Source organism: Ornithorhynchus anatinus, chromosome 6 (genome assembly GCF_004115215.2).
Source record: "Ornithorhynchus anatinus isolate Pmale09 chromosome 6, mOrnAna1.pri.v4, whole genome shotgun sequence".
NCBI lineage: Eukaryota > Metazoa > Chordata > Mammalia > Monotremata > Ornithorhynchidae > Ornithorhynchus > Ornithorhynchus anatinus.
Window position 1 is genome coordinate 16,237,394 of NC_041733.1, and position 27,475 is coordinate 16,264,868.

A 27,475-nucleotide genomic window follows, 5' to 3' on the forward strand; every position below is an offset into this window, starting at 1 on the left:
GGACTCGAGTGCTTGGAAGGGCAGGGTGGCACGTGGGTTTTCTATTCAGAGTGGGGCAGGTGCTTTATCTTCAGGAAGGAGCCTCGGCCCAGGAACCAGACGACCCGAGTTCTAATCCCGGCTCGGCCATTTGTCTGCTGTGACCTCGGCTCCGACGCTTCACTTCTCTGTGCCTCGGTTTCCTTATCTGTAAAAGGGGGGTTCGATACCTGTTCTCTCTCCTACCTAATTACTTAGACCGTGAGCCCCATACGGGGCACAGACCGTGTCCACTCTGACCGTACTGCTTAGGACGGGGCTCGGAACATAGTAAGTACTTTACAGATACCACAGTGATTATTATTATTATTGCTATTATTATTATTTTTATCATCATTCTTCCTTCCCTGGTAGGTTGCCCTCCTCAGTGTTCTAACCAGAAGAGAGTCCTGGGGAAAGTGTTCTAGACCGTTCTAGACTGTTGCCACCATCTTTCTTTCCTAGCTGTTTCCTGGCTCCTTGGGGACCCCAACTCCCTCAGGGAAGAGAGCCCCAGAGACTGCGTTTCTACCTACCCAAGTGCTTGGGCAGAGAAAGCACTTAGTAAATCGCCCTACTATTAAGACAATGATGACTTCCAGCCCCACCAGGTATCATTCGGGGTTCAATCCCCAATCCGAGGGGCGAGGGTTCCAGATCGGAAGGACCTGGAAGTCGGGAAGGACCTGGGTTCTAATCTGGGCCCCGCCAGACGTGGATCCCCAAAAATAAGGCACCTGGAGGCCTCTGGGTTCACTGCCTCTGGGCCGAGGGGTCCGATTCTCCCTCTGCTCCCGTGGCTCAGAATCCCCCGGGAGAGGCTGAGGGAGCGTGAGGAGGCATGAGCTGGGGCAGGAGAGGAAACCTACACGAGTCTCTGGGCTTTGTCCGTCGTCCCCTCCGGCCTCCTCGGTCCCCAGAGGGCTATCCGGAGACTAGGCCCATCTCCTTCTAACTCCCCAGAGGTGTTCACGGGAGAGATGGGGTGAAGGAAGAAACCTCCCCTGCCCCCCGGGAGGCCACAACGGCGGGAAGGCGAACGAAGCAGGCCGCGCCTCGCCGGACCGCGAGTCTCTGCTCCTCCGCCCCTCCGGCCGGCCGGTCGCCCGTCCCCCAAGCCTCCTCACACGTCCAGCCGGAAGACCCCGAAGTAGCTGGCGGCCCCGTCGGTGTAGTCGATGGCCGGGGTGGAGACGGAGACGAGGAGCTCGTCCCCGGCCCTGAGCTCGAAGAGGCCGCCCTGGTAGACGGCGTGGAGCCCGTACTCGGCCTCGGGGGCCCAGCACTTGGTGCCGACGCCTTTGAGGAGCAGGATGGGCTGGCGGTAGGAGGTGCGGCGGCTGACGCACTGCACCAGCTGGCGGGCGGACGGCCGGGCCCCGGGGCCCTCGGCCAGGTAGCGGAAGTAGATCTGCGAGTAGACGTAGTACTTGCCGCCCTGGTTGATCCGGAGGGCCCCCGCACGGTGGGTCACGTTGCGCAGGTGCGAGAGCAGCCCTAGGTCCTCCCAGTTCTGGATCGGGTGGCGGCAGGACTGGGGGAGCTCCCCGAACGCCGCCGAGGCTGCTGGAGCAAGAGGGCGGGGAGGGGACGTCAGGGTGGCCACGGCCGGGGGGCTGCACGTCCCTTCCCCCTCATCCGCCGCCGGCTCTCTCCCCTCTCGCCCAACCGTCCGGTCGCCCCCCATTTCCGGAAGCCCCCGGCTTCCGAGTTGTCCTGCGGGGAGCGGGGAGGCTCAGAGAAAGGGGGACAAATCGAGCCTAGCGGAAAGAGCCCGGGCCTGGGAGTCAACGGATCTGGGTTCTGATCTCGGCTCCGCCGCTGGCCCTCCGGGTGACCTTGGGCAAGTCACTTCACTTCTCTGGGCTTGGCATGCTGTGAGCCTCACGAGGGAGAGTGACGGTGTCCAACGTGATTATCTTGTATCTGTCCCAGTGTTTGGTTTAATGATGGGCACAGAGTAAGCGCTTAGCAAATACCACCATTCTGATCACAAGGTGGTAGGGGGCTCTGACTCTTAGGGCTAGAGGGGGCCCAAGATGCTACGAGCTCTGGGCTTGCTGGGAGATAGAGGAACTGGGTTCCAATCCTGCCACTGAAGAATTCACTCCACCTCCTTCCCACCCATTCCCAGGTTGCCAATGAGCAGAAATGAAATACTTTCCAGAAAACATGGTGAATCTCTTCCCCACTTCCGGGAAAGAAGTCAAGTGGCCAAGTGGAAACAGCACAGGCCTGGGAGTCTGGATATTGGGGTACTAAACCCGGCTCCAGGTCTGGCCTTCTGGTTTACCTTAGGTAAGTCCCTTCATTTCTCTGTGCCTCATCTTCCTCATCTGTAAAATGGGGATTCAATACCTGTTCTCCCTCTCCCTTATACTGTGAGCCCTGGATAGGGACTGTGTTTGATCTGACTGCACTGACCCAAGCGCTTGGAACAGAGAAAGTGCTTAGTAAATAGCCCCACTATTTTGACGATGATTTCCGGCCCCCTCCCGTACCATTCGGGGTTGGATCACCAATCAGAGGGGCGAGGGCTCCAGACCCCGGGCCTGGGAGTCAGAAGGACCTGCGTTCTAATCCCGGCTCCACCGTATGTCTGCTGTGTGACCTTGGCAAATCACTTTACTTCTCTGAGCCTCAGTTACCTCATCTGTAAAATGGGGATAACGGGCGTGAGCCCCATGTGGGACAGGGACTGTGTCCAACATGATTAGCTTGTATCTACCCAAGTGACTTAGAACAGTGCTTGGCACATAGTAAGTTCTTAACAAGTACCATAATTATTATTATTATTATAATTACGGCCCCCAGGTACCCATCCAAGGCCAAGCCCCAGGGTCCCCGCTGTGCTGGGTAGGGTAGGGAACGTGTCCACCACAACATTCCCTGCCCACAAAGGTTTACAGGCCTCATGATTCTTTAAAGCTCCAGGCATCCCAGCCCTAGGTGGAGCCGGATTACCTTGTATCTACCCCAGTGCTTAGTACAGTGCCTGGCACATAGTAAGCACTTATTATCATAATTATGATCATAAAGACGCCTCTGCAGCCTCTGGGGGAGCCGGGAAGTGGAGCCGAAGCAGCGTAGCCTAGTGGATGGAGCACGGCCTGGGAGTCAGAGGGATCCAGGCGTGAGACTTTAGGCTGTGCTGGGGAAGGGGAGGGAGGAGGCCCCATTCTGAGCGGCGAGACTGCCGCCGCCTCCTCTGCCCTCGGGCCCTGGAGAAGGAAGGACGGCCCCGGCCCGGGTGCCCGATGCACCTTCTGGGGGTCGGGGGCGCCGACTCACCGTCCGAGGGAGAGCCGTGGGGCTGCAGAGTGAGGTGCGCGGAGGGCTGCGCCCCGGGGGCCAAGGAGCCGGGCATCAGCTGTCCCTCCGACGCGTTGGCGAAGCCTGACCTAGCTCCTGCAGAGGAAGCAGAGGAAAAACAGGTCCTGAGGGGAGCGAGATACGACACGATCGCCACTGGGCCCTCCTCCGGATGGCTAGAGGAGGGCCCCTCCTCGTCCCAGGGACCCAGAGGGGCTGGTTCTCTCCCCTCCCACCTGTGGGACTTGGGCTGCAGCCTGCACGTTGTAGTGGTGGTTCTAGCAGGAGGAGGAGGAGCAGGAGTAATAGTCATTGATTCCATTGTATCCATTGAGAAGCAGCGTGGCTCAGTGGAAAGAGCGCGGGCTTGGAAGTCAGAGGTCATGAGTTCGAATCCCGGCTCTGCCACTTGTCAGCTCTGTGACTGTGGGCAAGTCACTCAACTTCTTGGTGCCTCAGTTACCTCATCTGTAAAATGGGGATTAACTGTGAGCCTCACGTAGGACAACCTGATTACCCTGTATCTACCCCAGAGCTTAGAACAGTGCTCGGCACATAGTAAGCGCTTAACAGATACCAACATTATTATTATTGTTATTAATCCCCGCTCTACCATCTGTCAGCTCTGTGACTTTGGGCAAGTCACTTCACTTCTTGGTGCCTCAGTTCCCTCATGTGTAAAAGGGGGACGAAGACTGTGAGCCCCATGTGGGACAACTTGATTAGCCTGTATCTCCCCTGGCGCTTAGAATGGTGCTTGGCACATAGGAAGCGCTTCGCAAATACCATCATCATCATCATTGTATTTATTAAGCACTTACCGTGTGCGCGGCACTGTCCTAAGCGCTGGGGAAAGTACAATACAAGAATAAACAGTGCCATTCCCTGCCCACAGCGAGCTTACAGTCTGGGGGGGCGGGGAGGGAGAGAGATAGGCATCAATGCAAATAAATAAAGTTAGAGATATGTATGGAAGTGCTGTGGGGCTGGGGCGGGGAGAGCAAAGGGAACAGTGGGAGTAATAGTTATGGGGTAGTAGTAATAATAACCGTATATTATATATAATATAATAATAAATACTTAACAAATGCCATCATTAGTAGTAGTAGTAGTAGCAGCGTGGCCTAGTTCATTCATTCATTCAATCGTATTTATTGAGCGCTTACCATGTGCAGAGCACTACACTACGCGCTTGGTGAAAAAGGCATGAGCCTGGGAGTCAGAGGACCTGGGTTCTAATCCCGGCTCACTGTATGACCTTGAGCAAGTCACTTAACTTCTTTGTGCCTCAGTTTCCTCCTCTGTAAAATGGGGACTAAAAACTTGTGCTCCCTTCCCCTTATACTGTGAGCCCCATGTGGGGCAGGGACGGTGACCCACCCGATTATCTTGGATCTACCCCAACGCTCAGTCGAGTGTGCAAGATCTTTGGACACAGAGAGCTCACAGGTCCAATAATTCTTTAAAGCTCCAGGCATCCCAGTCTCAGGTGGAACCTGATCACCTAACCTGACTGCTTAGTACAGTGCCTGGCACATAGTAAGCACTTATCATTATTAGAAAGATGCCTCTGCAGCCTCTGGGGCGCCCCTTCGCAGGGCCCTGGAACACTCCGGGAAATGGAGTCGAAGCAGCGTGGACTAGTGGATAGAGCCCAGGCCTGGGAGTCAGAAGGACCTGGGTTCTAATCCCGGCTCCACCACTTGTCTACTGGGTGACCTTGGGCCAGTCACTTCACTTCTCTGGGCCTCAGTTACCTCATCTGGAAAATGGGGATTGAGACCCTAAGCCCCTTATGGGACAGGGATTGTGTCCAGCCCTATTTGCCTGTATCCATCCCAGCGCTTAGCAGAGTGCCTGGCAAATAGTAAAGGCTTAACATATACCACAATTATTATTACCATTAAAAAATCAACTCACCCTTCTGGATGCTCCTGCGAAGAATGTCTTCTGTCACCTGGAAGGAAAAAGGGTGGGGAATAAGACAAGTCTATAAGCTTGTTGTGGGCAGGGGATGAGTCTACCAACTCTGTAATACTGTACTCTCCCAAGGGCTTAGTACAACATTCCACCCAGTAAGGACTCAATAAATACAACTGATTGATTGAAGGACATTGTGGGAGGGTGGGACACCACCCCGAACATCAACATGTGATGAGTGCCTCTCCAGGGGCCAGCACAGAGGAGAGCAACTTACTATGGGCATCGGGATTTTGTTTTGTCCTTGGACAAGTTACTTAACCTCTCTGTGCCTCAGTCCCCTCATCTGTAAAATGGGATTAAGATGACGAGCCCCATTTGGGATATGGACTGCGTCCAACCTGATTGGCTTCTATCTATCCCAATGCTTAGTACAGTGCCTGACACGTAGGAAGCACGAAACAAATACCAGAATTATGATTATGATTACTATAGTAAGCCCTTAGCAAGCACCATTTTAAAAAATCTGGAATTTACTTAGCACGTACTCGGTGCTGAGCACTCTACTGAGCGCTTGGGAGAGTACAATAGGCCATTCTCGAGGAGATGACAATCAAGCAGGGGAGACAGACACTCAAATAAATTACAGGTAGGGGCCAGGTTGGGGATGCAGCCATTCGGGTCATGGTCCTGAGCCTGATTTCAGAACCACCCGCCCCTCAGTGTTCTGGAATCTACTTCTGGGTAAAAGTTTGTTTAAACCTGAAGACCCGCATTGAGGATGAACTTCACTTTGCCGCCCGGATCGTTTCTTTTCTACAAAAGCCCTCAGGTCATATTTCCCCACTCCTCAAAAGACTCCAGTGGTTACCCAACAACCTCCACATCAAACAAAATTTCCTCACCAACGGCTTTAAAGCAGTTCACCACCTTCCCCCTCCTACCTCACCTCATTTCTCTTCTACTACAACCCAGCCTGCAAATCATTCCTCTAATGCCAACCTTCTCACTGTGCCACCACCTCATCTATCTCACCGCTGACCCCTCGCCACGTCCTGTCTCTGGCCTGGAACGCCCTCCCTCCTCAAATCCGACAATTGCCATCCTCCCTTTCCAAGCCTTATCGAAGATACATCTCCTCCAAGAGGCCTTCCCTGACTAAGCCCTCACTTCCTTTTCTCCCACTCCCTTCTGCATCACCCTGATTTGCTCCCTTTATTCATCCCCACCCAGTCCCACAGCACTTATGTACACATCTGTCATTTATTTATGTATATTAATGTCAGTCTCTCCCCTCTAGACTATAAGCTCCTTGTGGGCAAGGAACGTGCCTGTTTATTGTTGTATCGTACTCTCCCAAGCGCTTAGTACACTGCTCTGCACACGGTAAGCACTCAATAAATACAACTCAATGAAGGAATGAACTGAAATACATCTGGAGAAGGCGTTCAGCCCGAGACAGTGAGGACTCTGGGCTATGCTCGGCCCAAGGTTGTGAGGGGAGAGGAGGGAGGCGGAAGAGGCGTCTCTCACCGTGGTCACATAGGACTTGAGGTTGCCAACCAGCTTGAGGCAGGACTGGTTGCTAAAAAGGTCCTCCAGATCTTCGACTTCCTGAAGGCTGTTGATGAGCTGCAAGCACTTCAGCTCCTCAGGACTCCCCTGAGCTTGGGACTTTAACTGAAAGACAAAAACAACACAGCTCTAGTTCACATTCCTGCCCACTTCAAACGCAGGCTCCAGGACAATACCTACTCCTGGCCTCTGTCAAGAAGGGGAGAGAGGAAGTTTATATCTCTTAATCACGCATCAATCAGTTATTGAGAGCTTACTGTGTGCACAGCCCTGTACTAAGCCCTAGGCAGAGAACAGTACATTCAATCGAGGCACTCAAAGCACCTTCCAACATTATCTTGAGAGAGGAGGACTATTTGGAAAGAGCTCGGCTTGGGAGTCGGAGGTCATGGGTTCTAATCCCGGCTCCGCCACTTGTCAGCTGTGTGACTTTGGGCAGGTCACTTATCTTCTCTGGGCCTCAGTTATCTCATCTGAAAAATGGGGATTAAGACTGTGAGCCCCACGTGGGACAACCTGATCGCCTTGTATCTCCCCCAGCGCTTAGAACAGTGTTTTGCAAAGAGTAAGCGCTCAACAAATACAAGCATTATTATTATTCCTGCTTGAAATAGAAGTGATGCGGGTGGAACACCCCCCAGAAGGCACTTGGGCTTTGGCCCAGCGGCTTCTAGCTAAACCGCTCATTTTGGACGGTTCCAGAGAGAGCCAGGGAGCAGCAGCTTCGTCAGCCTGCTGCTCGGACTGCCTTTAGTTGGTGGCATTTATTCATTCAATCGTATTTATTGAGCGCTTACTACAGACATAGCACTGTACTAAGCGCTCGGAATGTACTATTCGGCAACAGACACGGGCAATCCCTGTCCAACGACGGGCTCACAGTCTAAAAGGGGGAGACAGACAGCAAACAAGTAGACAGGCATCAATTAGTCCAGCAGACACAGTCAGTCGTATTTATTGAGCGCTTCCTGAATGCACTGTACTAAGTGCTAGGGAGAGTATAACATAACAGACACATTCTCTGCGCACAGTGAGCTCTGGCTAGTGGGCCCTCACCCCAGTCGTGCTGGGGGGGAGGGAGTCTGACCCTGGGAAACTGAGGCGAGAGAGACAAAGGTTGAAATCTGGCCACGCTTCTGAGAAAATAACAAACATTTCCCTAAAAACATCCGGTGAGAAAGCCCATTGGATGGCTGGAAAAGGAAACGAAGCCGCCGGTGCGGTTGGCCTGGACCTCCAACTCCTCCTGTCAGCTGTGTGACTTTGGGCAAGTCACTTCACTTCTCAGTGCCTCAGTGACCTCATCTGTAAAATGGGGATGAAGACTGTGAGCCCCACGTGGGACAACCTGATTACCCTGTATCTACCCCAGAGCTTAGAAGAGTGCTCGGCACATAGTAAGCGCTTAACAAATACCAATATTATTATTAAGGAAGGTGCACGGGTCTCTCTGGTAGGCCCTGACAGGAGGATGCTCCTGATATTGGCTAGGGTCTCTCCTGTAGGCCGGACAGGAGAAGGATCCCGATTGGCGAGAGCTAGATGGGAGGGTAACTTGGGAGTCACCACTGTCAGTTTCTGGAAAACAGGGCCAGGCCCTGGCCTGATTTCTGACTCACAGTTTGACTTTCTTTAACCTTTCTCTGTCTGTTTCCTCATCTGTAAAATGAGGATCCCAGACCTGAGCCACCTACCAGAGGGATTCATTCATTCATTCATTCAATCACATTTATTGAGCACTTACTGTGTGCAGAGCACTGTAAGAAAAATAATGATGGCATTTGTTAAGCACTTACTATGTGCAAAGCACTGTTCTAAGCGCTGGGGGGCGGATACAAGGTGATCGGGTTGTCCCACTTGGGCCTCACAGTCTTAATCCTCATTTGACAGATGAAGTAACTGAGGCACAGAGAAGTGAAGTGACTTGCCCAAAGTCACACAGCTGACAAGCGGTGGAGCTGGGATTTGGACCCATGACCTCTGAATCCCCAGCCCGTGCTCTTTCCACTGAGCCACACTGCTTCTCACTGTTACTAAGCACTTGGAAAGTACAATTGGGCAACAGATAGAGACAATCCCTACCCAATAACGGGCCCACAGTCTAGAAGGGGGAGATCTGCACGGACGGACGTTTTGCAGCCAGACCTGTCTAATAATCCTAACTGTGGTATTTGTAAGCACTTACTATGGGCCAGGAACTGAACTAAGCACCGCAAGCTAATCAAGTTGGAAACAGTCCCTGTCCTTCATGGGGCTCACAATCTTAATCCCCATTTTACCAACGAGGGAACTGACGCACCGAGTAGTGAAGGGACTTACCCAAGGTCACACAGCAGAAAAGAGGCGGAGCCAGGATTAGAACCCAGGACCTCCTGACTCCCAGGCCCGGGCTCTTTCCATTAGGCCATGCTGCTTCTCTGTCTGTATTCCATTCCTGACAGCCTCCGGGCTGGGGTGCGGAAGAAGCACAGGCTTGGGAGTCAAGCAAGAGACCTGGGTTGTAGTCTGCATTCTGCCTGCTGTGTGACCTGGGGCACATCACTTAACTTCACTGTGCCTCAGTTACTCATCTGTAAAATGGGAATTTAATAACTTTTCTCCCTCTTACTCAGACCGAGACCCATGTGGGACAGGGATAGGGACTGGCTTGGGCAGTCAGGACTGGTTATGTTGTATCTACCCCAGTGACTGGCACATTGTAAGCACTTGTCTTATGCCGTCGAGTCGTCTCCGACCCATAGCGACACCACGGACACATCTCTCCCAGAACGCTCCACTTCCATCTGCAATCGTTCAGGTAGTGGATCCAGAGAGTTTTCTTGATAAAAATACGGAAGCGGTTTACCATGGCCTCCTTCCACACAGTAAACCTAAGTCTCCATCCTTGACTCTCTCCCCTGCCGCTGCTGCCCAGCATGGGAGAATTTTGACTTGTAGCAGATTGCCTTCCACTCCCTAGCCACTGCCCAAGCCAGGAACGGAATGGGTAGGCCTCTGCTTGACTCCCCCTCCCCTAGCCAAGACTGGTAGAGGACTGGAAACTCTCCAGCTGCCATCCTGTGAGGGGAGTAAGCACTTAACAAATACCAAAAAGTACTATTATTAACAGGTCCAGTCCACAACCATGGAGGGAAGGAAACTGCACATATTTCTACTTTTCCCATCTCCCTCTCCTCTGCCTCAACCCCAAACTGAAACAATCCCGAAAGAGAAGACGGTGCAAGGTGAGAGGGAAATCTAGATTAGATCTAAATCTCACTGATCTGGTTTTGGGTCAGAGTGATCCAGAACCCACTGCCTTCCCACTCTCCACCTGGCCAGCGCTACCCAGAGATCTAACCTTTCTGGCTAAAGATGATTACCACCCAAAAATCAACGGTAATCCCGCTGGAAATATAGGGTGAAAAATTGTAAAGAAGCCCTGAGGCTTCTCTCAAAGGTATTTCACAGTAAAAATAATTATGGTATCTGTTAAGCACCTACAATGTGTCAAACTATTCTAAGTGCTGGGGTAGAGACAAGATAATCAAGTTGGACACAGTGCCTATCCCAAATGGGACTCACAGTCTACTATTATTATTATTATATTTGTTCAGCGCTTACTATGTGTCAAGCGTTGTTTCAAGAGCTGGAGTAGAAAAGCAGCGTGGCTCAGTGGAAAGAGCCCGGCCTTGGGAGTCAGAGGTCATGGGTTCAAATCCCAGCTCTGCAACTTGTCAGCTTGTGGGCAAGTCACTTCACTTCTCTGTGCCTCAGTTACCTCATCTGTAAAATGAGGATTAACTGTGAGCCTCACATGGGACAACCTGATTACCCTGTATCTATTCCAGTGCTTAGAACAGTGCTCTGCACATAGTAAGCGCTTAACAAATACCAACATTAATATAAGATAACCAGGTTGAATACGACCTCTATCCCCCATGGGGCTCACAGTCTACATAAGAGGGAGTAGGATTTAATCCCCATTTTACATACGAGGAAACTAAGGCACAGAGGAGGTGAAGTGACTTGCTCAAGGTCACACAGCAGACCAGCGGCCGAGCCAGGATCAGAACCCAGCTCCTCTGACGATCTTTCCACTAGGCCACGCTACAGTCTCGCCGAATCATTCCACGCAGCCGATTCTGTCCTGGACCAAACAGAGCTCAAATAAGCCCCGTAAAAAGCAGGCCAGAGGAGCTCCGCTCTCATCCCCTTCACCCAGCCTCACTTCGCAGAATTCACCTCTCCCACGGACAAAGGCAAGAATCGCTTTCACTGCGCCCCAGAAACCGCAAGGCTTTATTCCGCTGCTGAGTAATGCTTTAAGTGCATGCGTATGTCTACTGTCCCGACCGGCAATCAGAGAGAGCAGGAAGAAGAGCAGACGTTCCAGGGGGGTTGTGTCTCCGTTCTCCGATGGGAGACACCCGAGGAAGCACGGCGTTGCTCCAGTGCCGTGACCCAACCCTGATCCACCACCCAGGGGCGGCCCGGGATGAGATATGGCAGAGACGGGACCGGCGGGCAGGTGAGAGTCTACAAGGTGGAGAAGGTGATTCAGATCTCTGTACCACACCATGCCCTAGGGTTCATTTATTCATGCATTCAATCATTTATTGAGCGCTTACGGTATGCAAAGTACTGTACTAAGCGCTCGGGAGAGTACGGTATAACAACGGACACATTCCTGCCCACAACGAGCTCACAGTCTAGAGGGGGAGAAAGAAATTAATATAAATAACTTACAGATATATACATATGTTCTCTGGAGATGGGAGGGAGGATATTCAATAAAGAAGCAAGTAAGAGCGGCGCAGAAGGGAGTGGGAGAAGAGGAGAGGAGGGTTCAGTCAGGGAAGGCTTCTTGGAGGAGATGGAGGAGATGTTTTGAAGTGGGGAGAGCCATTATCGGTCTGATATGAGGAGGGAGGGAGTTCCAGGCCTGAGGTAGGATGTGGGCGAGAGGTCGGTGGCGAGATAGATGAGATCGAGGCCCAGTGAGAAGGTTAGCCTTAGGAAAATGAAGTGTGCCGGCTGGGCTGAAGAAGGAGAAAAGCGAGGTGAGGTCAGAGGGGGAAAGGTGATTGATTGCCAATGGTGAGGAGTTTTTGTTTGATACGATTCACCTCCAGCTCTCATCTGTCAAGTAAGCATAAGATACCTGTTCTCCCGCCCTATTACGTTGTGAGCCCCATGTCGGACAGAAGTCCAAGCTGATAATAATAATAATAATAATATTGGTTTTTGTTAAGCGCTTACTATGTGCAGAGCACTGTTCTAAGCGCTGGGGTAGATACAGGGTAATCAGGTTGTCCCACATGAGGCTCACAGTCTTAATCCCCATTTTCCAGATGAGGTAATTGAGGCCCAGAGAAGTGACGTGACTTGCCCACAGTCACACAGCTGACAAGCGGCAGAGCCGGAACTCAAACCCATGACCTCTGACTCCCGAGCCCGGGCTCTTTCCGCTGAGCCACGCTGCTTCCAAGCTGATGATCTTGTACCCCTACTCCAGAGCTCAGCACAGTGTTTGAGACCTCATACTCACTTAATAAATACTATCATTTTTATTATGATTGTTATCTCTGGGAACAAGTGGGCACTGTCTTTTGCTCTGCTCCTCACTCATTTTATTGAATGTCCTCAATTTTCTTCAGAGTCCTCCGTGCTTTGAGTTCTTCCCTTTAGAAAGCCGAAAAGGCCCCCCTTTTGCTGGGAGGCATGGCGTAGTGGATAAAGCACAGGCCTGGGAGTCAGAAGGTCATGGGTTCAAATCCCGCATCTACCACATGTCTGCTGTGTGATCTTGGACAAGTCACTTTACATCTCTTTGCCTCAGTTACCTCATCTGTAAAATGGAGATTGAGAGTATGAGCACCTCATGAGACAGGGACTGTGTCCAACTTGATTTGCTTGTATCCACCCCAGTGCTTAGTACAGTGCCTGGCACATAGTAATCGTTTAACAAATACCATAATTATTATTATTGTTCCAGCTAATTTGGAAGGGGCTCTTGAAAGTTGGGATTAAAACCTGGGTTCTAATCCTGGCTGTGCCACGTGTCTGCTGGGTGAACTTGGGCAAGTTACTTCACTTCTCTGTGCCTCAGTTCCCTCATCTGGAAAATGGGGATTAAGACTGTGAGCCCCATGTGGGACAGGGACTGTGTCCAACCCAATTACCTCGTATCTACCCCAGTGCTTAGTACAAAAACCACAATAATAATAATAGTACATGATCATCAGGTTGGACACAGTCCCTGTCCCACATGGGGCTCACACACTGAGTCGGAGGGAGAACAGGTAAAAGACAGAAAGATTCTTTGCAGCTGAAGTGTCAGGGATTCTCCAGCTGATCTGGAATCCCAGTCGTCTGCCTGGTGCTGAAGATAATAATAATTAATAATAACTGTGGTATTTGTTAAGCGCTTACTCTGTGCCAGGCACTGAACAAAGCACCGGGGTGGATACAAGCAAATCAGGTTGGACATAGTCCCTGCCCCGCGAGGGGCTCGCAGTTTCAATCCCCATTTTATAAATGAGGTACCTGAGGCACAGAGAAGTGGCTTGCCCAATGTCATACAGAAGACAAGTGGCGAAGCCGAGATTAGAACCCTCACCTTCACTGCCAACATAAAAGCGAGGAGTTCAATATGCTGATGGCGGGAGCACTGGGGAACTTGCTTCAGGGAAGGGGAGATATATCGAGTAGACTCACCCTCTAGATTGTAAATTCGTTGTAGGCTGGGAATGTGTCAATTTATTGTTGTACTGTACTCTCCCAAGCGCTACAGTGCTCTGCACACAGTAAATGCTCAATAAATACGGCTGACTGACAAGTATTGAGCTAGGAATCACTTGCTCCTGCCCTTCTCACAAATTTTAGCTAGAAATCAGCATGAGAAGCCATGTGGCCTAGTGTGAAGAGCACGGGCCTGGAAGTCAGAGGACCTGGGTTCTAATCCCAGTTCTGCCACTTTCCTGCTCTGTGACCTTAAAAAAGTCACTTAACTTCTTTGTGCCTCAGTTTCCTCAACTGTAAAATGGGGTTTAAATCTTCCTCTCTCCTACTTAGACTGTGAGCCACATGTGGGACAGGGACTGTGACCTACCTGATAAGCTGGTAACTACCCCAGCACTTAAAACAGTGCCTGACACATAGTAAGTGCTTAACAAATATCATAAAAAGACTGTAAGACTATAAAGATTGCTTGACTGTAAGCTCCCTCTAGACTGTAAGCTTGTTGTGGGCAGGGAATAATGTCTGTTATATTACCAGACATTATTCTCAAGGAGAAGCAGCACGACTCAGTGGAAAGAGCATGGTTTGGGAGTCAGAGGTTGTGGGTTCTAATCCTGGCTCTGCCACTTAGCTGTGTGACTTTGGGCAAATCACTTAACTTCTCTGTGCCTCAGTTACCTCATCTGTAAAATGGGGATTAAGACTGTGAGCCCCACGGGGGACAACCTAATTACCTTGTATCTCCTCAGTGCTTAAACAGTGTTCGGCATATAGTAAGCCTTTAACAAATACCAAAATTACTATTATATTACTATATCGTATTCCCTCAAGAGCTCTGTCCAGTATTCTGCACAGAGTAAGCACTCAATAGATACAAGTGATTGATTAAAAAAATCAAAGTTTCACGCTGGTGATTCAGATGTAGCAATAATACATAGCCATCTTACAGGTCAACTCTCTCTACCCGTCCACCACACTTCACTTCCAACTCTAGTACCTCACTCTCACCTCTGCCCCTTTCAAGTCCTCTCAGACTGTCCCCCGCCTGCAGTTTGCAACTCCCTCCCCACCAAATCTGCCAGGCCACAGATCTCCCCATCTTCAAAGTCATCCAAAAAGTCCACCTCCTCCAGGAAGTCTTCCCTGATTAATCTACAATTCATCAGTCACACAACCTCTACACCCACACTTTGCCCCTCCTATAGGTTCCCTGTAGACAGGGCACATCCCTAGAGAAGCAGTATGGTGTTGCGCCTGGAAGCCAGAAGGTCATGGGTTCTAATCCCGGCATCGCCAGCTGTCTGCTCTGTGACCTTGGGCAAGTCGCTTCACTTCTCTGTGCCTTAGATACCTCATCTGCAAAATGGGGATTGAGACTGTGAGCCCCATGTGGGACAGGGACTGTGTCCAACCCGATTTGCTTTAATCACCCCAGTGCTTAGTACAGTGCCTGGCACATAGTAAGCGCTTAACAAATGCCATCGTTATTATTATTACCAATTCTATTGTATTGTACTCTCCCGAATGCTTAGTACAGTGCTCTGCCCATAGAAAGTGCTCAATAAATTCCATTGATCGATTGATTGAAAAATGACAATACGGTAGAGTTGGTAGATGTGATCCCCTTCCCACAAGGAGTTTACAGTCTAAATGGGGAGACAGACATTAAAATACATCACAAATCTGGGAAACAGTAGACTATGAACACAAGTGCTGTGAGGCTGGAGTGAGTATCAAAATGCTTAAGGGGTACGCAATGCATAGACCATGTAGCAGAGAGGGCAGAAGGGGGGAAATGAGGGCTTTAGTTAGGGACTGATAGACATGGTCCCTTCCTTCAAGGAGAACAAGAGAGGCAGGTCCTACGTACTAAGTAATAACAAATTGATTCTAGCACTTAGTAGAGTGTGAGCCCTTTGTTGGGTAGGGATTGTCTCTGTTGCCGAATTGTACTTTACAAACGCTTAGTACAGTGTTCTGCACACAGTACGTGCCCAATAATAACAATTGAATGAATGAATTGTATTTTATACCTTGCATCCACTTGAATCAGAGTGGGAGGGTTATATATGTTAAGTTTGGCTGTAGACCAACCTAATCTTAGCCCCAAATTAGCCCTTTATCAATGAGCAATCTCATTCATTCATTCATCCAATCGTATTTATTGAGCCCTTACTATGTGCAGAGCACTGTACTAAGCACTCGGAATGTACAATTTGGCAACAGATACAGACAACCCTGCCCAACAATGGGCTCACCGCTGTTCTGATTCTTCCTTTAAAAAAAAAAAGGTCTTTGCTAAGCATTTACTACGTGCCAAGCACTGTACTAAGAGCTGTGGCAGATACAAGCTAATCAGGTGGCACACAGTCCATGTTCCACATGGGGCTCACAGTCTTAATCTCCATTTTACAGATGAGGGAATGTATTATTATCATCATTATCATTATCCTCTGAAAAATGGAAATGTCAGCGCTCAAGAGAAGGAGGTCCGGTCTTCTCTACAGGAGGGGAGGAGGGGAGAGGAAAGGCAGAGATGTCTAGTGGGCTCTGCCCCCAGATTTCAAGTAGACAAAAGAGGGGAGCCTGAGAGCACAAGATCAGGGAAATCAGACATGTTTTGGAATGTGATCCGCGGCTGAACACAGATTCTGACTCACTCGGTGGGGTGGAATTCTCCCCTTGCTATCACCGAGGCCGGCCAGATGCCGTCATCTGGACCCTGCACTTTTCCTCTAATCCCAGCTCCTCCACTTGTCTGGTATGTGACCCTGGGCAACTCACTTCACTTCTCTGGGCCTCATCTGTAAAATGGGGATGAAGACTGTGAACCCCATGTGAAACTCGGACTGTTTCCAATCTGATTATCTTGTATCTTAGCTTGGATCTACCCCAGTTCTTAGAACAGTTGCTGGCACATAGTAAGCGCTTAACAAATACCATAGAAAAGGAGTTATGCTGGTGCCTCAGTTCCCATATCTGTAAAATGGGGATTGAGACTGTGAGCCCCAAGTGGGACAGGGCCTGTCCAATCCAATTTGCTTGTAATTCATTCATTCAATAGTATTTACTGAGCGCTTACTATGTGCAGAGCCCTGTACTAAGCGCTTGTAATCCACCCCTACATCTTAGTACAGTGCCTGGAACATAGTAAGCACTTAATCAATACCATAAAATGGGGCTATGATGATGTTGGTATTTGTTAAGCGCTTACTATGTGCAGAGCACTACTCTAAGCGCTGGGGTAGACACAAGTAAAGCAGGTTGTCCCACGTGGGGCTCACAGTCTTAATCCCCATTTTACAGATGAGGTAACTGAGGCACAGAGAAGTGAAGTGACTTGCCCACACTCACACAGCTGACAAGTGGCAGAGCTGGGATTCGAACCCATGACCTCTGACTCCAAAGCCCGTGCTCTGCTATGAGGGCATCTGTAAAATGGGGATTGAGACTGTGAGTCCCATGTGGGACGGGGACTGTGTCCAATCTGATTTGCTTGTACCCACCCCAGAGTTCCTGGCACATAATAAGAGCATATTTATTATTATTATTATTACTGTTATTAAAGTGTAGCCTCAGGAACTACACACAAAGTGTGATAAATACCTTAAAGAGGTTTTAGAGTGGCACACTGAGCAGTACAACACCAGGCTGGCTGACAGTCTCATTTCCAGGTCCTTTTAGGCTCAGAGGGCTGCCATGGCTGACGGCTAAGGACCTGAATTCTCTGTTTGTCCTTGGAATGGTAACCCCAACCTCTCCCCTGCTTTAGCCTCACACATCAGAGCCTGACTGTCACCAAGGAGCATCGCCAAATCCAAATTCATTCATTCATTCAGTCGGTCGTATTTATTGAGCGCTTATGTTATGCAGAGCACCATACTAAGCGGTTGGGAGAGTACAATATAACAGAGAGACGGGTCCGCTAATCCTGGGTAATTCTCTCTCCACGCTGAGGCACGTTCGGGTTGCCTTTCTGCCGGCTGTGGAGAGAGCACTTCAAGTCAAATAATCCTCGAACAGCTCATCTCAGCACCAGTCAGCCTGACTGCTCTGTGGGGACTTTGTTTATTTGCGGGCTCTTAACTGGCTTTTGCAATTGGCTTTTTCCTGAGATAGAAGAATCCCATGCCCCTGGATTAGAATACCAAAGACTCAACAGAGTTTCTTTTTTGTGGTTTGTCATCTTCTACCGGCACACTCTTTCTGCTCTTCTGTCTGCCTCTCTGGATAGAGCACAGGCCTGGGAATTGAAAGGACTTGGGTTCTAATCCCCGTTCCCCACATGTCTGATGTGTGTGACCTTGGGAAGTCATTTCACTTCTCTGGGCCTCAGTTTCCTCATCTGGAAAATGGGGATTAAGAGTGCGAGCCCCATATGGGACAGAGACTGTGTCCAACTTCCGCTAATGCCAACCTTGTCAGTGATCCTCGAGCTCGTCTATCTTGTCACCAACCCCTTGCCCACATCCTGCCTCTGTCTTGGAACACCCTCCCTCCTCAAATCCAATTGATAATGAGTTCCCCCTGGCTTCAAATCCTTATTTAAGGCCCATCTCCTCCAAGAGGCCTTCCCTGACTAAACCCTCTTTTCCTCTTCCCCTACTCCCTTCTGCATCGCCCTGACTTGCTCCCTTCTTTCATCCCCCCCCCCCCATCCCAGCCTCACAGCACCTTTGTCCATATCTGTCATTTATTTATTTTTATTAATGTCTCCCCCTCTAGACTGTAAGTTTGTTGTGGACAGGGAATGTATCTGTTTATTGTTATATCGTACTCTCCCAAGTGCATAGTACAGCGCCCTGCACACAGTAAGTAATAAATACGAATAAATGAACTGAATGAATGAAGGAACCGGATTAACTCGTATCTTCCTCAGCGTTTAGAACAGTAGTCAGCACATAGTAAGTGCTTAACAAGCATCACTATTATTATTATTGTTATTATTACTCTCGTCTCCTGTTTTACTACCTGAAATGCAAGCACTGTGGAGTGTCCTTTATAGCAGACCATGCTTGCTGCATATCTCTGCCACGTGCATACCTGGCAGAACAACACAACAACACAACAACAATAATATCTCACTAGCCTCGTGTCTCTCTTACTTACCAAGGTCTCAGCAAACCCAGGCCAGGAGAGGAGGGAGAGCACAATTGGACCATAAGCTCATTGTGGGCAAGGAATGTGTCTGTTTATTGTTATATTGTACTCGCACAAGCGCTTAGTACAGTGCTCTGCACACAGTATATGCTCAATAAATGCAATCGACTGACTTACTGTACTCTCCCAAGCGCTTAGTACAGTGCTCCTCACACGGTAAGCGCTCAATAAATACAATTGACTGACTGACTTGCAATGAATTATCCGAAGTGCAGTAGCACAGTGCTCTGCACCCAGTAAGAGCTCAATAAATACCACTGATTAACTGATTGAATCATTTCCACTTTCTGGAGGGGAAAGTTAAGAAGGTAGAATGATTTGTTTACAGCAAACCAGGGCGGGAGCTAGAAACAAAACCACTTTGTTTTCATTCCCACTCCCAGACTCTGCCCATTAGAAAAGATTTAAGTGTGAAGTCCTCTCCCGCCAAGGGAGGCTGAGAAAGCGAGGCAAGGTGGTGGCCAGAGAGGCAACATTAGTGGAGATGAAAGTGAACCCTTTTACATCACGCTCCACCCAAGTCCCCCTGGCTGGACACACCATCTGTCTGAAGATTCAGCCACTCCGGTAGCCAAAAGATACCAGGAAATAAAACAAATTCAATGTCAATAGGTCTTAAAGTCACTTTCCCCTAGGCATTTTGCCTTTTCCTAAATAGATGGGAAGTAGCATGGTGGATAGAGCATGGGCCTGGGAGTCAGAAGGTCGTGGATTCTAATCCTGGCTCCGCCACTTGCTTGCTGTGTGACCTGGGGCAAGTCACTTCACTTCTCTGGGCCTCAGCGACCTCATCTGTAAAATGGGGATTGAGACTGTGAGCCAAGGAACAGGGACGGTGTCCAACCCGATATGCTTTATTCACTCCAGGGTTTAGTACAGTGCCTGGCACATAGTAAGTGCTTAACAAATACCAGAATCATTATTATTATCATTATTAGATGCAGTCCCAATAAACTGGGCGGGAGGGTTTAATGGTACTTGCTAAGTGCTTACTATGTGCCAGACACTATACTAAGCACTGGGGTAGATACAAGCAAATCAGGTTGGACACAATCCCTATCCCACTTTGGGCTCACAGTCTTAATCCCCATTTTTCAGGGGAGGTCACTGAGACACAGAGAAGTGAAGTGACTTGCCCAAGGTCACCCAGCAGACAAGTGGCAGAGCCGGCATTAGAACCCAGGTCCTTTTGACTCCCAGGCCTGTGTTCTAGCTGCTAGGCCACGTCCCTTCCCTAGTGGTGTAGGTACGACGTCTCCAGTAAAAACTCGGGGTGCCCTCTCACTGCCCTATACTGCAGGATGGCCATGAGACAGATACCCCGCAAAGACCTCGATAAATGCCATCGATAGATAAATTTGTGCCCCCCAAAGGCCTGGGGTTCATTAGTTAGGTGAAACAGAGAACTGAGACAATTACCCACTAATTAGGGTTTTTTCTTGGGGGGAGGCTGAATTAACGGGATAATTACCTCAAAGGGTTTGATCTCCAGAAAACTCTCCCTCTCACTCCAAGATGTGTATAAGTGACTCAAACAATCGAATACCCAAGCAGGATTTTTTTTTTCTTTGTAAAAGCCTGCAAGCCTGGGCTTGGGGTTTTCTACATTAGCAGAGAGGCATGTAATTATCCCCATTTTACATATGAGATAAGTAACTTGCTCAAGATCATGAAGCAGATGAGCGGCCGAGCAAAACTAGAACCTAGATCTCCCATCTCCAGGATCTATTTCCTTCTCATAAGAACAGGCTGTTTCCCATAAATATACCTCTGGGACTCAAGAAAATACCAGGTAGGATCACGTGAAGTACAGTGCATGATAAGACTATCCTGAACTAAAACACCTGGCAAAAACACTCTCAAAAATTGCGTAATATTCCTGAAGTTCCCTGGGGTGTGGAAACTGTCTGAAAGTATGGTAGAGATGTCCCTCTGTTTACTCTTGCAAACTCTCTCACTTTGTCTGTGAAAATACAGTCGGACACCTTTTCTGGCCCCTAGCCAGTTGGGTGAGCATTAGAAACTATCAACCATTCATATTTAACTGAGCACTTACTGGGTGCAGAGCTCTGCACTAAGCGCTTGGGAGAGTACAATATAACACACGTATCACCAGGGGTTGAGTTGTTTTTGCAATAGCGGTGTTGTTTTGTGCTGAGCCATCCACACCCTTCCCGTTTCCCCAGTTTCCCTATAAAGCAGATGCTTTAAACGTTTTGCGATCAGGGGAGCAGGGATCCAGGGGCAAAACTGTTGAAAGGAATCCCTCAGTTACATGTTTATATCACAGGGCATCTGGGTGATTTATGGCATATTCCTTTAACGGAGCCTCTCCTCTCTTTTCCCTTTGCACCTTTCCATTCTATTTTGTTGTGGATTTGGGTCCTGGGGGCATCCACGAAGAAGCAGCAAAGTACTAAGATTCATTCAATCAACAGTATTTATTGAGCGCTTACTTTGTGCAGAGCACGGTCTTAAGTGTTTAGAATGTACAATTCGGCAACATACAGAGACAATCCCTGCCCAGTAACGGGCTCACAGTCTAAACAGGGGGGAAGTAGTCAATCAGTCAGTCAGTAGTATTTATTGAGCGCTTACTGCATGAGAAGCACTGTACTAAGTGCTGGAGAGAAGACAATACAAGAGACACATTCCCCACCCACGACAAGTTTACAGTCTAGAGAGGAATTATCTATTTATAAATAAATAAAATTACACCTATGAACATTAGTGCTGTGGGACTGGGAGGGGAGATGATAATAATAATAATAATGATGGTATTTGTTAAGCATCATATGCCAAGCACTGTTCTAAGCGCTGGGGTAGATACAAAGTCTTCAGGTTGTCCCACATGGGGTTCACAGTCTTAATCTCCTTTTTACAGATGAGGTAACTGAGGCACAGAGAAATCAAGCGACTTGCCCAAAGTCACACAGCTGACAAGTGGAGGAGCCAGGATTAAAACCCACAACCTCCAACTCCCAAGACCATGCTCTTTCCACTGAGCCACGCTGCTCCTCTGAAAAATGAATAAAGGGAGCAAGCCGCAACGGCACAGAAAGGAGAGGGAGAAGAGGAAAGGAAGGCTTAGTCAGGGAAGACCTCTTGGAGGAGGTGGGCCTTCAATAGGCTTTGAAGGGGAAGGAGAGTAACTGTCGGATTTGAGGAGGGAGGGTGATACAGGCCAGAGGCAGGACACGGGCGAGGGGTTGGCGGTGAGATAGATGAGATGGAGGTATAGTGAGAAGGTTGGCATTAGGGTACAAAAGAACTGGGAGTTTACGATCTGGTAGATTTCAAATGGGGGCATTTTTAGAGAAAATATGATAAGTTGCAAAAATGCCACCGGGGTAGCGGGCAAAGACTGTGGTCACTTTCAGGGCGAGAGCCCCGTTTTTCGAGAATCGGAGAGGAGGGCTTGGAATTCAACAAAGAACGTTCTCTTCCTTGGCAGGGCGAGCAGGTTCGATCGACAGAAGTCACCTTCCTGGATGTTTTCCTCGGCTCCCAAAGCCAAGGGCTAGACAGAGCCGGCCGCCGGCTGGGGTTAGGACCCAGGAGTCCCGTGCTCTTTCCCCCCACTCCACCCCACCCCACCCGGTGCTGGCTCTGGAAGGGCCGCCAAGGGCCGCCCAGGGCAAGCGAGGTTAGGTTTTGTTTTCCTTTCTCTCCACCCTCCGGAGGGGAGGGTCAGGGAGGAGTGTTGCATTTCTTTTCCCGGTAAATCTTCCTTTCCAATGTGGGTCAGGCCGGGGCCTGGGGCTGGGGGAGGGGATGGTGGGGTAACGGGACCTCAGCCCCTCCCCATATCGCTCTCTGGCCACCGCCTGTTTGGGGCACTTACCTAGCGAGAGGTTCTTGGGCCGGGGGGAGACCAGGTGCCTTTTTTGGGGGGTATCTGTTTACTCTTTAGCAGGCGCTGTGCTAAACGCTGGGGTAGATACAAACTAGTCAGTTTGGACACAGTCCCCGTCCCACATGGGGCTCACAGGCTTAATCCTCATTTTCTAGTTGAGGGAACTGAGGCCCAGAGAAGTGAAATGACTTGACCAAGGTTACACAGTCAATCGTATTTACTGTGTGCAGAGCACTGTACTAAGCGCTTGGGAGAGTACAATATATCGATATAACAGTCACATTCCCTGCCCACAATGAGCTTAAGGTCTAGAGAAGCCACATGGCCTAGTGGCAAGATCATGGGCTTGGGAGTGGGGGGACGTGGGTTCTAATCCGGACGGCCCCACTTGTCTGCTGTGTGACCTTAGGCAAGTCACTTAACTTCCCTGTGCCTCAGTTACCCTATCTGTAAAACGGCAATTAAGACTGTGAGCCCCATGTGGGTAGGGACTGACTACCCGATTACTTTGTATCTACCCGAGTGCTTAGAACAGTGCTCGGCACCTAGTAAGCGCTTAACAAATAAATACCATTAGAGGGGAGACAGACACAGCAGACGAGTGGCGGAGCCTGGAATTAGAACCCAGGTCCTCTGTCTCTCAGACCCACGCTCTCTCCTCTCGGCCAAGCTGCGGGGGCGGGCAGGGAGTACCCGGAGCAGGGTGGCGGGAGGGAAGCAGAGAAGGCCAGCAGGCAGCCAAGCAATGCCCAGCTTGCCCAAGGCCCGGCCTCCCTCCTCAAGCGTGCACAATCAAGGGCGATCCGGGACCAGAAAAACAAACAAAATCCAACCCACAACAACATCTGCCTCCCGGCTGCGGACGCCAACTTTCCCCAGATTGTCCCCTCGGGAAGAAAAACTGCGATTCCCAGTGAAATGAAATATGAATGTCTAAAACCGGAGATGGCAAGCTCTTCAAGGCCAGGGACCGGGTCTACTCACTCTATCGCCTCGTCCCCAGCGCTTAGTGCAGTGCTCTGCACCCACCAGGCGCTCAGTTAATGATGGAGGACCTACTTATACCGCTTTCCCGGTCACTGAGCTTGGAGTCCAAGTTCAAAAAGCTCAACAGGCAAACTGTCCCCTCGGCCCCTTACCCCGGAGATGGCCACGGTGAAGTGGACAACGAGCCCCCTCTTCATTTTTTTAGTGGTATTTATTAAGCATAACAGAGGAGCAGCGTGGCTCAGTGGAAAGAGCCCGGGCTTGGGAGGCAGGGGTCATGGGTTTGAATCCCGGCCCTGCCACTTGTCAGCTGTGTGACTGTGAGCAAGTCACTTCACTTCTCTGTGCCTCAGTTCCCTCATCTGTAAAATGGGGATTAACTATGAGCCTCACGTGGGACAACCTGATTACCTCGTATCTACCCCAGCGCTTGGAACAGTGCTCTGCACATAATAAGCGCTTAACAAATACCAACATTATTATTATTATTGTTAAGCACTTAACTATGTGCCAGGCACTGTTCTAAGGGCTGGGGGAGAGGCACAGTGAGCAGGTTGGACACAGTCCCTGCCCCACAGTCTTAATCCTCATTTTACAGGTGAAGTAGTTGAGGCACAGAGAAGTGAAGTGACTTGCCCAAGGTCCCACAGAAAACAAGTGGTGGAGCAGGGATTAGAACCCAGGTCCTCCCGACTCCCAGACCCGTGCTCTAGCCACTAGGCTACTCTGCCTTGGCCGCCCCTTACCATGGGGATGGCCACGGTGAATAATAATAACGGTGAAGTGCACAAACGACCCCTCGGCCCCTAATCCTGGAGGCGGCAAGGTGGACAAAGACCCCCCTCCTTCCCTTATCCTGGAGATGGCCACAGCGAAGTGGACAAAGAGCCCCTTTGGCCCCTTACCTTCAAAATAATAATTATTATAATAATGATGGTATTCATTAAGTGCTTAATCTGTGCCAATCACTGTACTAAGCGCTGTAGTGGATACAAGCGAATTGGATTGGTTGGACATCAGTCCCTGTCTGGACATCGTGAAATGTACAAACTCCCCCTCGGCCCATTCCTTAAACGCTTACTATGTGCCGAGCACTGTACTAAGCGCCGGAGCGGATAGGAGCAAATTGGATCGGTCCCAGTCCCTGTCCTATGGTGAACTATACAAACTCCGGCCCCTTCCACCAGAGCCGGTCATGGGGAAGTAGACAAAGAGCCCCCTCGCCCCCTTACCTTGGAGATAATCATAAGAACTATAATGGTATCGAGCGCTTACTATGTGCCAGGCGCTGTTCTAAGCGCCGGAGTGGTTGCAAGCAAACTGGACTGGCCCAGTCCCCGTCTGGCCACGGCAAAATGTACAAACTCACCCTCGGCACATTTTGTTAAGGGTTACTATGTGCCAGGCACTGTACTAAGCGCTGGTGTGGGTACAAGCAAATTGGACTGGCCCCGGTCCCTGTCTGGCCACAGTGAAATGGACCAAGAGCTCCTTTGGCCCCTTACTTTGGAGACAATGCTAATAATGGTATTAGGTGCTTACTATGTGCCAGACACTGTACTAAGCGCTGGAGAGTTTCACGAGCCAATTGGAGCGGCCCCGGTCCCCATCTGGGCACGGTGAAGTGGACCAAGAGCCCCCCCGCCGGCTCCCTCACCTTGGAGATGATCCCAATAATGACATTAGGCGCTTACTACGTGCTGGGCACTGTACTAAGCGCTGGAGAGATTTGCGAGCCAATTGGAGCGGTCCCGGTCTCCGTCTGGGCACGGTGAAGTGGACCAAGAGCCCCCCGGGGTCCCTCACCTTGGAAAGAATCCTAATGATGGTATTAGGCGCTTATTATGTGCCGGGCACTCTACTAAGCGCTGGAGAAGTTTGCGAGCCAATTGGAGCGGCCCCGGTCCCCGTCCGTTCAGGACGAAGTGGACAAAGCGCCCCCGGGTTCCCTCACCTTGGAGAGAATCCCAACGATGGCATTAGGCGCTTACTACGTGCCGGGCACCGTACTAAGCGCTGGAGAGGTTTGCGTGCCTCTCGGAGCGGTCCCGGTCCCCGTCTGGGCACGGTGAAGTGGACCAAGAGCCCTCCGGGGTCCCTCACCTTGGAGATAATCCTAATGATGGTATTAGGCGCTTACTACGTGCCGGGCACCGTACGAAGCGCTGGAGAGGTTTACGAGCGAATTGGAGCGGCTCCGGTCCCCGTCTGGGCACGGTGAAGTGGACCAAGAGCCCCCCCCCCGCCCCCCGCCCTCCTGCTCCCTCACCTTGGAGAGAATCCCAATGATGGCCTTAGGCGCTGACTACGTGCCGGGCACTGTACTAAGCGCCGGGGCGGTTTGGGCGCCAGTCGCGGCGGCCCCCCGGCGGGTCCCTCACCTTGGAGATGGCCATGGTGAAGTAGACAAAGAGTCCGGTGGTGGAGGCGATCTGCAGGGCCAGGACGGACATGAGGGCCATGGCCACCCAGGCCGGGCCGCACGGCGCCTCCTTCCTCCTCCTCCTCCTCCTCCTGGGCCCGGCCTCCTCCGACCCCATCATGCGGGCCGAGGAGTCGCTGCTGGCCGAGCGAAAATACGGCTGGACCCCGGGACACCCGGCCATCGGGGACGGGATGGGATGGGATGGGATGGGATGGGATGGGATGGGATGGGATGGGATGGGATGGGAGGGGATGGGATGGGATGGGATGGGATGGGATGGGATGGGATGGGATGGGATGGGATGGGATGGGATGGGATGGGATGGGATGGGATGGGATGGGAGGGGAGGGGATGGGATGGGATGGGATGGGATGGGATGGGGCCTACCAGGACCGGCCCGGCCCCAGCCCGCCCCCCCGGGACCCCCGGACCCGCATCCCTCGCCCTTTCCTTCCTCCCCTTCCCCACCCTCCACCTCAAAGAAACCACCTGGAGAAAAGCTCCAGCCTGGAGGCGAAGAAAGAGGGGGCGTGGGGAGGACCGAGGCACCACCCACCTCTCCCCCTCCTCCCCCCCTGGAGGAATTCACCTCCCAGACCCGTTCCCGCCCGGCAGACTCCTAAATCCGGGACAGTCCAGTCCTAAACGCTTAGCACAGTGCTCCGCGCTCCGTAAGCGCTCAATAAATGCCACCGAATAAATGAGTGAGTGAGTGGCATGAATCCCCCGCCCTCGTCTGCGGCCCCAGGCCGGACTCTCCCTCCCGCCCGGCTCAGTTCAGAGCGGGCGGAGTTGGCATTAAATGCCCCCTTTGCCCGGCCCCCATTCTGGAGCCCTCCCGGGCGGGGCCGCTGGCGCCCGGCAGAGCGGCAATAATTCCCCCTCTCCAGCCCCAATCCGGAGCCCTCCTTGCCCCCCCACCCCCGCCCGCCCCCTCCCGGCTCGGCTCACATGAAGCGGAGTTGCATTAATTCTCCCTTCCCGGCCCCAATCCACAGCCCCCGCCTCCCGGCCGGCCTTTCCGGACTTTATCTGGGCCCTGGATCTCCCCAAAGGCCCTTAGAAGCTCGGCACGACCCTTTGTGGATCACCGCTCCTCCTCCTGCTCCTCCTCCTTCTCTTTCTCCCCCTTCTCCCTCTCCTCTTTCTCCTCCTTCTCCTCCTCTTTCTCCCCCTCCCCTTTCTCCTCTTTCTTCTCCTTCTCCCCCTCCTCTTCCCGCTCCTCCTCCTTCTCTTTTTCCTCCTCCTCTTTCCCCTTTTCCCCTCCTCCTCCTCTTTTCCCCTCCCCCTCCTCCTCTTCCCCTCCTCCTCCTTTCTTCCCCTCCTCCCTCTCCTCTTTCTCCTCCTCCTTCTCCCCTTCCTCCTTCTCTTTCCCCCTCCCTCTCCTCCTCCTCCTCTTTTCCCCACCCCCTTCTCCTTTTTCCCCTCCTCTCCCTCCTTTCTCCCCCTCCTCCCTCTCCTCTTTCTCCTCCTTCTCCTCCTCCTCCTCCTCCTCCCCC

At 51.1% G+C, this 27,475-nt stretch overlaps 1 protein-coding gene and 1 non-coding gene across 6 annotated transcripts; both read right to left on the reverse strand.

Moving 5' to 3' along the window:
- Positions 1-327: 327 nt before the first annotated feature.
- LOC107547878 (tumor necrosis factor ligand superfamily member 10-like) lies at positions 328-27,090 on the reverse strand. Of its 5 annotated transcripts, none has more exons than XM_029067371.2 (6): positions 26,928-27,090; positions 25,933-25,983; positions 6,784-6,930; positions 5,251-5,287; positions 3,310-3,426; positions 328-1,584 (listed from the first exon to the last, which is right to left on the reverse strand). In XM_029067371.2, exons 2-6 carry the CDS (start codon positions 25,945-25,947, stop codon positions 1,142-1,144), a joined length of 759 nt encoding a protein of 252 aa, XP_028923204.1. In that variant the 5' UTR covers positions 25,948-25,983; positions 26,928-27,090; the 3' UTR covers positions 328-1,141. The 5 variants fall into 5 exon arrangements, with proteins under 5 accessions (XP_028923204.1, XP_028923202.1, XP_028923201.1 ...); XM_029067369.2 differs by having other exon boundaries at positions 25,933-26,110; XM_029067368.2 differs by having other exon boundaries at positions 25,933-26,113.
- LOC114813014 lies at positions 9,755-9,892 on the reverse strand. The gene has a single exon (XR_003760625.1). It is a non-coding gene; the product is annotated as a small nucleolar RNA SNORA7 (small nucleolar RNA).
- Positions 27,091-27,475: the final 385 nt, after the last annotated feature.

Excerpts from the sequence above, each read along its gene's own strand:
- LOC107547878 (XM_029067366.1), bottom strand. The coding sequence starts at position 26,157 with ATGGCCGGGTGTCCCGGGGTCCAGCCGTATTTTCGCTCGGCCAGCAGC. Across the intron at positions 6,931-25,932 it reads TCACCATGGCCATCTCCAAG|TTAAAGTCCCAAGCTCAGGG; the intron begins GTGAGGGACCCG and ends TTTGTCTTTCAG. Across the intron at positions 5,288-6,783 it reads TCAAGTCCTATGTGACCACG|GTGACAGAAGACATTCTTCG; the intron begins GTGAGAGACGCC and ends TTTTCCTTCCAG.